The 13,659-nt window shown below is 35.3% G+C and overlaps 2 protein-coding genes across 3 annotated transcripts in view; one reads left to right on the top strand and one right to left on the bottom strand.

Moving 5' to 3' along the window:
• dnai1.2 (dynein, axonemal, intermediate chain 1, paralog 2) overlaps positions 1 to 4,441 on the bottom strand; it is a 20,499-nt gene extending 16,058 nt beyond the window's left edge. Inside the window, exons 1-13 of the mRNA XM_016512535.1 lie at positions 4,400 to 4,441; positions 4,033 to 4,101; positions 3,849 to 3,944; positions 3,661 to 3,741; positions 3,301 to 3,549; positions 3,027 to 3,086; positions 2,782 to 2,910; positions 2,558 to 2,642; positions 2,320 to 2,437; positions 2,180 to 2,223; positions 1,852 to 2,099; positions 1,364 to 1,453; positions 1,198 to 1,279 (exon numbers count right to left, since the gene is read on the bottom strand). Of these exons, the coding sequence (XP_016368021.1) occupies positions 1,198 to 1,279; positions 1,364 to 1,453; positions 1,852 to 2,099; positions 2,180 to 2,223; positions 2,320 to 2,437; positions 2,558 to 2,642; positions 2,782 to 2,910; positions 3,027 to 3,086; positions 3,301 to 3,549; positions 3,661 to 3,741; positions 3,849 to 3,944; positions 4,033 to 4,101; positions 4,400 to 4,441 (1,393 nt within the window). The remainder of the gene's footprint in view (positions 1 to 1,197; positions 1,280 to 1,363; positions 1,454 to 1,851; positions 2,100 to 2,179; positions 2,224 to 2,319; positions 2,438 to 2,557; positions 2,643 to 2,781; positions 2,911 to 3,026; positions 3,087 to 3,300; positions 3,550 to 3,660; positions 3,742 to 3,848; positions 3,945 to 4,032; positions 4,102 to 4,399) is intronic.
• A 1,071-nt stretch (positions 4,442 to 5,512) lies between these two features.
• Positions 5,513 to 9,057, top strand: LOC107708345 (syntaxin-2-like). 2 transcript variants are annotated; one of them, XM_016512536.1, is made up of 9 exons: positions 5,513 to 5,592; positions 5,877 to 5,942; positions 6,070 to 6,169; positions 6,359 to 6,433; positions 6,860 to 6,933; positions 7,029 to 7,137; positions 7,525 to 7,598; positions 7,688 to 7,825; positions 8,055 to 9,057. In XM_016512536.1, exons 1-9 carry the CDS (start codon positions 5,563 to 5,565, stop codon positions 8,217 to 8,219), a joined length of 831 nt encoding a protein of 276 aa, XP_016368022.1. In that variant the 5' UTR covers positions 5,513 to 5,562; the 3' UTR covers positions 8,220 to 9,057. The 2 variants fall into 2 exon arrangements, with proteins under 2 accessions (XP_016368022.1, XP_016368023.1); XM_016512537.1 differs by lacking the exon at positions 6,359 to 6,433.
• The last annotated feature ends 4,602 nt before the right edge of the window (positions 9,058 to 13,659 follow it).

The following is a 13,659-nucleotide window of genomic DNA, read 5'->3' on the forward strand; positions in this document are numbered from 1 at the left end:
ATATATACAGTATATATATATATATGTGTGTGTGTGTGTGTTTGTGAGTTTTGCAAATATGATTTATGCTGAAGAAATATTTTCATCAGTTTTCTATCAGCTGTGACATATAAATCTGTGTTTTTTTATATTTTATCCAAGGTTTTTTTTTTTTTTTTTACCTTTATAGAGGGCATTTTCCCACTAATTTCATTAATACTTTCCTTTCAAATTCTTACATTTGAGCTATACATTTTATTATAATAATGTAAATGATATTTTTCAACGAAATTAAAACGCCAGTAGGTGCCAGTAGTGAGCGTTTAATGAGTGAGCCATTGAGTCGTTCATTCAAACGATTCGTTCAAAACGGCAGATTCATCAGATGTTTATGCATGGACTAATGAATCTTTGACTCAACCGATTTGTTCAAAACACGGAATCAATCAGCAACGAATCGGCTAGTTGCTGTGAGAAGCGCTGTGTTTCCGTCTAAAATGTGACCTAATATTATTGTATTTGCTTATTAAACTATTTATTGAAGTATTAAACAGTCGTAATGGTGAAAACGTTGTGTGATGTTGCCTAACTAACTGTTATAGTTATTTTTGGTTAATGATGTTTTAATCATGTTACTTGTCTGGTGTTAAAGGGGTCATATGATGCGATTTCAATTTTTCCTTTCTCTTTGGAGTGTTACAAGCTCTTGGTGCATAAAGAAGATCTGTAAAGTTGAAAACACTAAAGTCTCAAAACCAAAGAGATATTCTTTATAAAAGTTAAGAGTTAACCACCAGAGCACACCTCGCTTTTCAGACCGATTAGTTTTGTAAAAATCGACGCGTTTCAAAAAGGCGGGGCATAGAGGAGAAACAATAATGTACAGTATGTGGAAAATAATGTGTTTTTTTAACTTTAAACCGCATAAACACATTTCATTACACCAAATACACAAAATAATGTTCTTTTTAGCAGCATCATATGACCCCTTTAATGAAGCGTTAATGTCGAGCCCTGGAGTCTATGTGCCGACGGCCCCGGGCCAATTTAAACCCTGATCACAGCTGAACGGCCCCTGTCCTTATACTGAAAGAAAACCCCACTCACATCATCATTGCATATTTTTTATAAACATCATTTTCATACAATAGTGTAGAATTAATGTATTAAATCTTTAAAAGTTGTAAAATCTGACTAGTGTGGTAAGGTGATACATACCTGTTGGAATGACATCCTTCAAGTCATCTGGAATTGTGTCAATGACTGGGAGCTTGATAATGTCCGTAAAGACTAGTTCATGCTAAAATCCAAATGACTGGCATCAATTTATCTTATACAATAATGACTTGCTTTAGAATCAACCTTTAGATATTTCCTTCTGTACCTTTACCAGAGTCCAAGACACCACTCGTCCATCAGCAGACACAGAGATGAAGTTGTGATTACTGTCCAAATCATCCTTCTGCCACTTCACCTGTAATGAAGACAATGAAACACAAAACACAGTACAGCCAAGACTTTCTTATCAACCAACAGTCACAAAAAAACTATATCCTACAAGCACTCTGTATTTAATTTTAAGGACACAACCATTCAAAAGTTTGGGGTTGGTAAGATATTTTAATGTTTTAGAAATAAGTCTCTTATGCTTATCAAGGCTGCATTTATTTAATAAAGCAGTAATTTTGTGAAATATTATTATATTTAAATAGCCATTAATCATATTATGGAACTCGTAAGAGTAGTATGGTAGTATTCTATTCCGAACATTGTATTAAACGTACAACTCCATTGTTATATATTATTTTAGGTAATGAAAGTGTACAGTTACTGTTTTGATGGACTTTTTGGTCACTTCCTCCTCATTTATACCTGCATCACAGCACTTGTGTGTTTGCCGGAGCTGGCTCTGCTGTTATAAATAGGCTGATCAGTCTTTTTCTTCAGGTTGTACACTGCGACACAGCCGTCATACAATCCCACAGCCACCAGGTAGGACAAATGTTCATGGATGTCTAAACACATTACTCCTGAGGCCGTGTTAAATATGAATTCAGGGTAACTTGGGTTTTTTAGGGTGTAGAAGAGAAGCATGCCACCCCCCTGCTGAGTAAATTCATCTGAAGGGAAAAGATGAAACACATTTCAGAGCCATTTAACTTACAAATTATTCCTTGTATAAGATAAATAGTAAACTTACGAGAACCAAGACCAACAGCAAACAAATCATTGTATTTGTGATTCCTAGAAATAAACAAAAACAAATGTCACTCAAAGTAGTGATATTTCTTTTGACTGAAAAAAATGACTGCATTTGTTTTAATACAGTGTGAAACTCACCAGCAGAGAGCAGTCACAGACAGACTTTTGGCTTTATCGTACTGAAACGTCCATAGTGGGAGAAGAGTGCCCTTCTCTCCTCTAAATTCATCGGATGCATCCTCAAAGTACATGAAATCTGAGGTTTGGATATAAAGGCGTTTACATCAGACAGTTGCATGCTCTTTTTTGAACACTTTGTAATATCTGTCTAAAATAAAGGGTGTAGCATTGAAAATAAATTATTTTTCATAATTACCTTGTGCAACGTCATCAAATATATTTTGATTCACCATACGCTCAATGATCTTGACCACCTTAGCTAGTTGGTATATGTCATCATTCTATAAAGCATAAAGTTATAAAGTTCCTTCAACTCACCTTTTAAAACAAATCAAGCGCATTCTTGAACTAAATAAAATACAAGTAATTTTCTTGATTGCACTGTTAAAATCTGTCAGATCACATTTCTTGTCTAGCCACCTGAGTCTCAGCTTGAATCATCTTCTTCTTGCTCTTGTCCTCCTCCTTATTTAGGAACTGGCCTTCGTGCTTCTCTTTACTTTTCACCCGCCTTTGAAGTTCCTCTACATAAAAGTCATAAATCTCCCACTGCAGAAAGAGCAGGGCATTCTAACATTGTACATGTCCATATTCACCATAGTACTGTTGTACCGCAAAAAATTTTGCTAAAAATAATTGACAAGCACAGGCAAAGATTTTCCCACCTGATTGGCTGTAGCTGAGAAGTTTGCACGAGGAGGAGGCTCAGTTTGACAACTTATGTCCTGCAAAATATTAAACATTAAAAAATACAGTGGGTTATGCATAAACTGAAAATAAAGAAAATCTACAAAGTCTGTCTATAGTTATACAAGCTATGAGCTATCACCATTGTGTCCTTGTAAAAGAAAATCTGCAAATCACATCTGTTAAATGACTACTTAGCAATAAACAAAAGGCAGATAAAACTTCAGAAATGTAACCCATAGGTCCTCTTACTCTTGGAGCATTGTTTAGTGTCTGAGAGGCTCTCTCGTTGAAGTTGAATTGGTTGGTGAGTTTCTGCTCTCTCTTGCCAGCTTTGATGGACACATTGTCTGGCCTCTCATCTCCTCCACCATCATCCACTTCAGCTTGTTTAGCCATCAATCTCCGACCTTCATCAGAGTCCTTGTGCACAAGATTCCCTTCTAGTTCAAAGTGAATAGCCATCTGATCCACAAAGACAATTGGTTTATAGCAGCCCTCCTGAAAAGACAACAGCTTTTAGTGATTTGTTAGGCTGATTTTAAATCATCAAGTTTAAAGACCATCATTTCAATAAGTTGTAGAGATGCAGCAGTTTATTTGTTTTTTTACTTTGAAACTGTATCTGACAACGTTTTGTGGAGCATTTGGATTGCTTGCTTTTAGGACTCTGGTAATCTCTTCATTCAGCTCCTTTTGAAGACAAAAAATAGAAATGTGTAAATAATCATTCCAACATTACTATAATATGACATAATTTAGGCAGAGTCAGACCACAGGTCCTCTACAGGTTTACGCACTGCCTCAGTTAAGTCCAGCTGGTCTGGAGGCTTCACGAGAGTCTTCCCCTGCATCCATTCCTCTCCTTCAGCTGTGTCTAGCCCTTCCTCTTCATCCTGCATGACAAAAGAGGCTTGAAATCCCGATATGTGACAAAGCATTCATTCCTATCTCAATGAAAAGTGATTTGAAAGCTAACGTTACCTTCTTCTTTCCAATTGCTTTGACACCCTTTGCCACAGCTGCCTTTTGGTGGGTGTTAACATTAGGTGCCTGCATTTTAAAAGAGAAAATATAAACCTTTGGGTCTTCCCATCAGTGCAATGCAATTCTTAAGTGAAATAGCAGTTATTAACTAGATGTTGACTTGAGAAAGCCTGGCCCAAAAGTTTAAAATGAAATTTTGAAAGATTTATAGATGGATTCAGCTTGAAAGCTGTTGGAGAATGTAGAGTTGGATTTTTTTTTTCAGAATAACAACATTAATATATTATCATTATAAATAATTTTAATAGTAGTTTAGAAAACAATTATTTATTCATTTGCATTCGTGATAATATCGTTTACATACCTGTTTAGATTTCACTGACCCAACTTTGTGAGGAACGGACATTTTTTGCTTTCAAATAAGTGGTAAATAATTCCAATTTATCAGTATGCAAACGTAAAAATAATTTTGTATTCAAAAGGATAAAACAACTGCTCTCTTCTCTCACAGTAGTGCGAGCGTGTTTGTGTGTATAGACGTTGTCATGGTAGCGGCATCTGGCTGACGTGATGCGCATGTGCACAGTGAGATGTTCCTTACCTGTGACTTGCGAGTTTTTTGTGACAGCGCCACCTTGCCAACTCTACTGCAAAGACTAGACCCACCGAAATGAATTAAATTATTATTATTATTTATCTTTCCGCATTTATAACGTGTATTATGCAAGTCTTCCAGTGTCTGGCGCTTGCAGTTATTTAAGCTGTGCAAATACATTTTATTATGCTGGTTGCTATTGCAAAGTGGTATTTGTTATCCAAGAAAAATTAATTTAAAACCCGAATATAGGGGGCTCATGGTTATAAAGTTCAAGAGGGTTACCAAATTTTTTTTAGGATTATGGTTAAATTTAAATAATTAGAACAACAAACCATTCCTAATAATACAAACACATAATTGAATAGTAAGTGCTATAAAATAATGTAAACTACACGTACATGCAAATAATAATAATAATAAAATAATAATAATGATGATAATAAAAATAATAATAATAGAGTCCTATCTGAAACTTCTACTCCGCACGAGAACTGAACAGCAACGCTTTTGTTTTCTGAACAGTAACTTTTATTCACACTGTTTTACTTTTGTTTACCTTAATAACAGAAGTGCTGTGATAACTAATCTCTAATCTGCAAGCGTATATAATATGAAATGAGAACGACGATGTTTATTCATCACACCTAGATGTACGGAAGTAAAATAAGGCGGGGCTGTTATCTGTCTTTGTTAGGGTTTGTAAAGTCCGACTCGCTTTTCTGCGAATCGGTTCTTTTGAATAGTTCGTATCAATTCTCGGTAGTACACTTCAAATGAATTGTTCAGACCGACTTTGTGAATCATTTCAACTGGATCACTGAAGAGATTCAACTCAAAAGAACCATTCGTTCACGTTAGTTAGTTTACCAACGAATCATTCTGTCATACAGTGCGTGCTGTAGCGGGTGAGAAATTAATTTGAAGCCGAAATGAAGGACCGTCTGGGCGATTTAACAGCCGTGAGACTTCAGATTATTTCCTAAATTTATGTTATTTAGATGTAAAATACTATAATAATTCACGGTTTTTATAGGTATAACGTTACTTAGTTTCGCTATATACAGCTTGATAACATGTATTGATCCCTTATGATTAGCCATTGTTGCCTTATATCATGTTTTCTGTTAAAACAAAGTTTGATACGCTGAAAATAGTTAAAGCCAGTGGTTTATACGACAGAAAAGTTCCAGCTGTCTTCGTGACTTTTTTTTATTTGTTTCGACTGTAACCCTTCCCCGATCAGCTCTGCCATGACATCATCATCGCTCCTGTGGAGTCCAATGCTTTCCTAGAGAAATTCATCCCTAAGGTATGTATATGTGCAATTGTGTTTGAACATCTACATGCCTTTTTATGTGTGGAACTGTCACTTTGTCTTTGCATTATAATTGAAAATAGGAAGAACCAATTGTACTCCTGCATGTTAACGTGAACAGGTTAATGAGGTTCAGCAACTTATAGAGAGAATTTCCTTCTGTGTGGAAGAAGTGAAGCTGAGACATAGTACCATTTTGACAGAAATCAACCCACCGAATTGTGAGTACATTGAGTTTGTGTCTTTAGTTCTATATGCATTATAGGCACCTATGAAATATTAGGAAATTTAAAACGTTTTCCATGTTCTATTAATCTCTATTAATGATTATTGTTCAAAAGGCTTGAGATCAGTTCACTTTTGCTCTGTGTTTCTCTGTACATCATTTTTATGTCTATTCTTATTAACAGATGTGAGAGAGGAACTTGAGCAGTTTAGCAGTGACATCAAGCACACAGCCGATGTAATCAAGGTTAAACTAAAAGGTAATTGAATTAAAATGGTTTTTTTTTTTGGAAGGGGGTGGGGTGGGGGCGTTGAGAAGAAGTAATCAGGCATACTGATCTGTGAAATGAAACACTTACAGGGGAAATCATTAAGGGATGATTTGACTTGCAAATAGTGAAGCTCACTTCTGTTGTTTTATTGGACATTTTGGATAAATTTATTTCCTCTTTTTTAACTTGGAAATGTGTAAGTTTTATTTTATCTTCAACAATAAATATTCTGCTAAACCCAGCTTTATATCTCCTTGAAAGAAAGCAATCAACTCCATTGTCTTTGGTTTCAACTTCAACTGTAGTACATTGTCTTGACCAGTACACTGAAGATTGTAACGTTTTTGTCACTCATTTTGTCACTGAATCTTTTGTTTCACATTTAAAAACATGATTCTGTGATTGTTCATATAGATTTAGAAGGAACATTCTCAGAGTATGAGAATGCTAACAGCAGCTCTGTGTACTATCGCATCCAGAGTACTCAGGTGGGAGGTCACTCTGTATTATAAATTCAATATTGTTCTTCAGATATTTGTTTTGTTAATTTTTCTCTATGTATCTTTATTTTGTTAATCTATAGCACACAGTACTTTCACTGAGGTTTGCAGAAATAATGAACATGTACAATCAAGAACTGCTATCTTTCCGGACAAAGAGTAAAGATCAGATACAAAGACAGCTGGAAATCAGTGAGTAAACTAACACACTTTCTAACACCAGAACAAAATGTCTTTGGTCACCACTGCCCATTGTTATATTATATTATATTATATTTAAATTTTTAGCTACACTACCATTCATTACTTTGGGGTCGGTAAGATTTTTTTAAAGGAATTAATACTTTTATTCAGCAAGCATGCATTAAATTGATCAAAAGTACGTAAAACAGTAAAGACATAATATTAAAAGAAATGTTTATTTTCTAATAAATGCTGTTAATTTGAACTTTCTATTCATCAAAAAATCCTGGAAAAATATGTATCATGGTTATATATATAGTATATATATTATATAGTATATATATAAGATAGATAGATAGAAAAATAGATATAAATCAAACTAGATTTTTTTTTAAGGTGGCCAGGTTGTCACTGAAGAGGAGACTGAGGTTTTGCTGCAAAGTAACAATCCTGCTGTCTTTACCTCAAATGTAAGTTTCAAGGTTAACAGACAGGTGAATGCACTTTTCCACATACTGTAAGCTTCCCTTCAAATGTTAATAGAATTCTTTGTGCGCAGATCAACTCTGGCTCCTGCATAACGGGGCAAGCACTGAATGAGATTGAGTTACGGCATAAGGACATTCTCTATCTGGAGGCCAGCATTCGAGAGCTGCATAGCATGTTTATGGATATAGCCACGTTAGTCAATAGTCAGGTACTGTAAGCTTGCTGGAGAGTTCAGTGAATGAACTAAAATAAAATGGTGCACCATGCCTTAGAACACAGTTAATAACAAACATTTCAGGGCATTATCTAGCAAGAATAGTTGATTTACACAAGTGCTTTATTGAAATTAATTTAATGATCAAAATATTGTGCATAAGTGCCATGGGACTATTACCTTGCCATATCATAATTTAAATTTTTCCCCCTATTTTTTATAGGGTGAAATGGCAAACAACATAGCAAAGACTGTGATGCAAGCTGGAAACTATGTAGATCAAGGGAAAGAGAACATAGAAAAAGCTACTGATTACAAGAAGTCCTGGCGGCTAAGACTGCCTATATTCAAGAGCAAAGCAAAACCAGCGACCAGCAAGGGCTCTTGAATGAATCTTGAACTTTGGAATGGGAATGTATGCTGCTTGCTTTTGAGTTCTATGAAAATGAGGGATTCTCTTTGCCTTTTCTTAAAAAATCCCATCGTGTCACAGTACTTATTCTACGCCCTGTATCTTTTGCTGATCAGAAAATGTTGAGCTGTCTGTGGGATTTCCTCAGCCCATTTACAAACAAACGGCTTTTATTTGTTTCTGCTTAAATGGTTAATGATTAAGCTTGCTCTCAGATAGACAGCACTAGCAGGATTTTTCTGATGCAATATGACAACAATCAAGTGAGTGTCAAGAGGTGTGTTTACATGGACTAATGGTTCTCATTAGGAACATTCATGCTATATACATGCAATACATGCTTAATTTATTCCTGTTCTTTGGATTATTTCAGGTCTACACCACCTCTTTCAATGTAATCAAAATTTTGTTCAGATTGATTGAGGAGTTTACATATAGGCTTTTCAGTCCAACTGCACCATCTTCTTCTTTTTTTCAATTTAATGGCGGTTGGGAAACAAACATTTTGTGCATTTCAGCCAAACTGAGCCATCTGATTATAAATGGATTATTTGGGTGCATGTAAACATACCAAATATAAAAAACCCAGTTAGACTCTCTTACATTTCATTTTTGTTTCTTGTAATTACTTTTATTAGTTATGTGTATTACTTGGCGATTTGCTTTTATTTTACTCATAGTTCATCCAAAAATGGAAAATCTGTTATAATTTATTCACCCTTATGTTGTTCCAAACCTGTATGACTTAGTTTTTTGTGTGGAGCGCACATCAAAAATGTCCCAGTATGTTTTTGTCCATACAGTGAAAAACTGTGGGGACCAATGTTGAGCTGTCTGTGGGATTTCCTCAGCCCATTTACAAATAAACGGCTTTTATTTGTTTCTGCTTAAATGGTTAATGATTAAGCTTGCTCTCAGATAGACAGCACTAGCAGGATTTTTCTGACGCAATATGACAACAATCAAGTGAGTGTCAAGAGGTGTGTTTACATGGACTAAAGGTTCTCATTAGGAACATTCATGCTATATACATGCAATACATGCTTAATTTATTCCTGTTCTTTGGATTATTTCAGGTCTACACCACCTCTTTCAATGTAATCAAAATTTTGTTCAGATTGATTGAGGTGTTTACATATAGGCTTTTCAGTCCAACTGCACCATCTTCTTCTTTTTTTCAATTTAATGGCGGTTGGGAAACAAACATTTTGTGCATTTCAGCCAAACTGAGCCATCTGATTATAAATGGATTATTTGGGTGCATGTAAACATACCAAATATAAAAAACCCAGTTAGACTCTCTTACATTTCATTTTTGTTTCTTGTAATTACTTTTATTAGTTATGTGTATTACTTGGCGATTTGCTTTTATTTTACTCATAGTTCATCCAAAAATGGAAAATCTGTTATAATTTATTCACCCTTATGTTGTTCCAAACCTGTATGACTTAGTTTTTTGTGTGGAGCGCACATCAAAAATGTCCCAGTATGTTTTTGTCCATACAGTGAAAAACTGTGGGGACCAAAACAGCATTTATAGTTAATATATGGCAAAAACATTCTTCAACATATCTTCTTATGCAGAAGAAAGAAAGTCAAAAAGGCTATTAATGAGGGTGAGTAAACAGTGACTGAATTTTCATATTGGGTGAACTAACCCAACTAATGCATCTGGGTTCAGAATATCTGATTATTGTTTAAAAATACAAGTAAATAAATAAGGACAGTCACATGTGTGACATGTACAGTCACAGAAAGTTACTTTGCTACTTTTTCATTCAATTGTTTGCTTATCATGTTGTACAGTTTTATTGTAATCTAGATAATCTAAAAAAAAAAACGGCAAAATTGTGAAATGGTGTTACATTTAAAAATGTACATTTTTTTGCAATATCTTTTAAAAGTGATGTTTTTTTTGTTTTGTTTTTTTACATTTATTTAATTCCTGTGATTACAAAGCTGAATTTCCAGCAGACAATACACCATTCTTCAATGTCACATGATTCTTTAGAAATCATTCTAATAGGCTTGGTGCTCAAGTAATATTTCGTCTAATTATCACTGTTGAAGATAGATAGATGCATCTGGGTTCAGAATATCTGATTATTGTTTAAAAATACAAGTAAATAAATAAGGACAGTCACATGTGTGACATGTACAGTCACAGAAAGTTACTTTGCTACTTTTTCATTCAATTGTTTGCTTATCATGTTGTACAGTTTTATTGTAATCTAGATAATCTAAAAAAAAAACGGCAAAATTGTGAAATGGTGTTACATTTAAAAATGTACATTTTTTTGCAATATCTTTTAAAATTGATGTTTTTTTTGTTTTGTTTTTTTACATTTATTTAATTCCTGTGATTACAAAGCTGAATTTCCAGCAGACAATACACCATTCTTCAATGTCACATGATTCTTTAGAAATCATTCTAATAGGCTTGGTGCTCAAGTAATATTTCGTCTAATTATCACTGTTGAAGATAGATAGATGTATAGATAGATAGATAGATAGACAGACAGACAGATAGATAGATAGATAGATAGATAGATAGATAGCTAGATAGATAGACAGATAGATAGATAGATAGACTAAAAGTCTGTTGGTTTACCTTAGCATGTGTGTAATCTCAAGAGGAACTGATGCGTTCAAAACACAAATTTAGTCTCGTCCCACATGCAGACATGAAGAAATTAATAGTTCTTCATTCCTGACAAAGGAAGAATAGCTCAGCAGGGACAGTTCTGTTGTTTCTAAATATAGATTTACACTTGACTCACACTAGCCTCATAACACTATAGGTGTTTATTATAGTTCTCCATATCTAAGCATATCAAACCACAATACTTCTATCCATAGAAATACCTGCAGCATATGCTTTGTCTAAAGTCTTCTGGTTCATTTCTTCATTGTCCATTTTGACTCATCTCTGTTCATCTTTACTCTGCCATATGGTCACTCAGCAAGTAGCGACTGTTGTGGGAGCTGTAGGAGGGGAAGAAGATTTAGACACACATACTCTGTGTCTTTGCTGTTTGTGCTACAAAAAGCAGGTTTATTCTGAATCTTTCAGCAAAGATACACACCATGGAGAACAGGCAGTTTCTCTTGCCCTCTTTCTGTTTAATTTTGCACACTGTCTCACATTCACACCTTGTTACACCTTGGAGAAAATGTCAAGGTCTCACTCGCACTCGATCTTCCTGTACCGGTAAATTGTCAAAATGTAACAGATGTAACAGAACACACAGTTGTCCTTAACATTAAGTTGGGCTGCTGTCAACAGGGCCTCAGTACGAGAAGAAAAGACCAGCAGACATCAAACAAAAAGGTAAGGAAAGACATACAGTCTTGTATTCCTGCACAACTTATTTAAAATCAAGAGAAACACCATTATGTGTAATTTTAAGTTCATTTATGCAGGTTATGATTTATGTATAATTATTCATTTAGAGGTTATTCAGGAATGTATGCCAGTTCACATGTATTTCAACCTCTGGCTGTGCTATATGGCCTTTTCACTGTCCCGGGTCACCTGTCACCTCTAATAGCTGTTTACTGCGTTCTGGTCTGAATAGGTGACATGTCAGTCTCACTGCTGCCCATGGCAAGGTGGTGAACTGTATGCAGGTGTAATGTGTCTCAGTAGGGGTCTTAGGAGCAGGGCAGAGGGCAAGAGCAGCCATTTTCTTATCACTAAACAGCTGGGATCCCCCTTTCTTTCTCACACCTATAGCTGCCTCAATTCAAATGTATATATGTATATATAGTGAGGAAATATTCTGAGAATGTTTTATATCTGTGTTTTGAATATTTTTAAAAGCAGACTAGATGAAACAGGATATTGTATTATTTGTGTGTGTGTTTGTGTCTGCAAAAACACAGGTTTACAGCATGAATGCAAGACTTGCTAAAATGTCTTTGCATTTTATACAACAGTTTGTTCCAGTCATGGAAGCTCTCCAAGTAGATATAACTGCAGACCGGAGATCTCCAAAATGGGGCGTGAACTCCAAAAGTGGGCAGAACCTCCAAAATGGGGCGGGCTCTCCTCGCGCAAAGACTTTCACCATTGGCTCAATTGTTATTGACTTACATTTCAAAATAAAACTTTATAAATGTAACTGTTTCTAGTTCATCTAAAATAAAATATGCTAAAATAAGTAAATATTCTCAGTGAGAGCAGAGCCCAAAGCTTGTGCCAGTGGTGTTCGGACTGGAGTTTGAACCTCTGCTTCATGATGTAAACGGGAAGCACAGCGCAGGGGAAAGATTTTACTCTATCGCTTTGATCTAAGCAGCGGGGGCGTCCCGGGGTTCGAAATTCGCAGGGTAGGAGGGGGTAGTGATCCCATTTGGAGATCTCCAGGCTGCAGTTATACCCTTCTCAAGCTGATTGACGGTCCATAGTTCAGAATAGCACACTAGTAGCATCACTGCAGGGGCGGTTCTAGGAGGTTTGGGGGGGTTGGCAGTGCCTGTCAACAAGCTTGGCCCCACCCTAAATTTGGAATCAGATCACACCAAACAATTTTGGGTGAAATGCAAGAAAAACATCACCAGCTGCTAAATTCAAATCTGCGTTCGCTGGCTGGCACAGAGACAGAGACACACACGTGTTCAAAGCACCCGCGCACTTAAAACCAATCACATACGATTCTGTTGAGTTTATGAATGCAAGGACCAATCAGAGGCGTTCAGCTGAGTCATCGCTGAAACAAGCGGTTTCGTCACCGCAACAAAGTGAAGATGTACGAATTCAAGTAAGATAATTTCACAGTGTAAACAGCTTTAGAGATGATTATGGGAGTTTTTGAGCGCGCTTGAACTCGCTGGACTGAAGTGAAAATGTTCTTCGATAATGTAAACGTTCTTTGCTCTCTTTTTGTACAATGAAAGTGTTATAGGCTAATTAGTAACTTACAATGTTTTTATTAAATTCACATTAAAGTCAGTCGTATTAAAAATATTTTATGGTATGACACCCATATCTGGTACTTAAGTAAAAAGACGGATTTTTATGCAAAGTTAATAGATTACACTATTAGTATACTTTAGAACTAAATGCATTTACTTGCACATATTTGAGAATTGAGATATTTCATGATATATTTTGGGAATATTTTGAATAATAATTTTTTTTTTAATAAAACCCCTGCTGAAAAAAAACAATAGACACCATTAGAAAATGTGTAATGGTTTTACTTGGTTATAATGGGACTTATATTGGTTTTACTGGAAACTGTAATGGACTCTGTTGGTCTCTACTGGTAATTGGTTGCCTTCTATAGATGGCTTGTTAAAACCAATAAATCCTAATGGAATATGTCCCAAAACACACTACAGAAAACCATTTTTAATGGTTAAAAGTTGATGGTTTGTAATGTTTGTAATGGTTATTTGTAGTGGAAACCAT

This window comes from Sinocyclocheilus rhinocerous, unplaced genomic scaffold (assembly GCF_001515625.1).
Source record: "Sinocyclocheilus rhinocerous isolate Xijiao unplaced genomic scaffold, SAMN03320098_v1.1 scaffold1136, whole genome shotgun sequence".
In the NCBI taxonomy this organism is placed as follows: domain Eukaryota; kingdom Metazoa; phylum Chordata; class Actinopteri; order Cypriniformes; family Cyprinidae; genus Sinocyclocheilus; species Sinocyclocheilus rhinocerous.

Excerpts from the sequence above, each read along its gene's own strand:
- LOC107708345 (XM_016512536.1), top strand. The coding sequence starts at position 5,563 with ATGAAGGACCGTCTGGGCGATTTAACAGCC. Across the intron at positions 6,934-7,028 it reads ATCGCATCCAGAGTACTCAG|CACACAGTACTTTCACTGAG; the intron begins GTGGGAGGTCAC and ends GTTAATCTATAG. Across the intron at positions 7,599-7,687 it reads CTGCTGTCTTTACCTCAAAT|ATCAACTCTGGCTCCTGCAT; the intron begins GTAAGTTTCAAG and ends CTTTGTGCGCAG.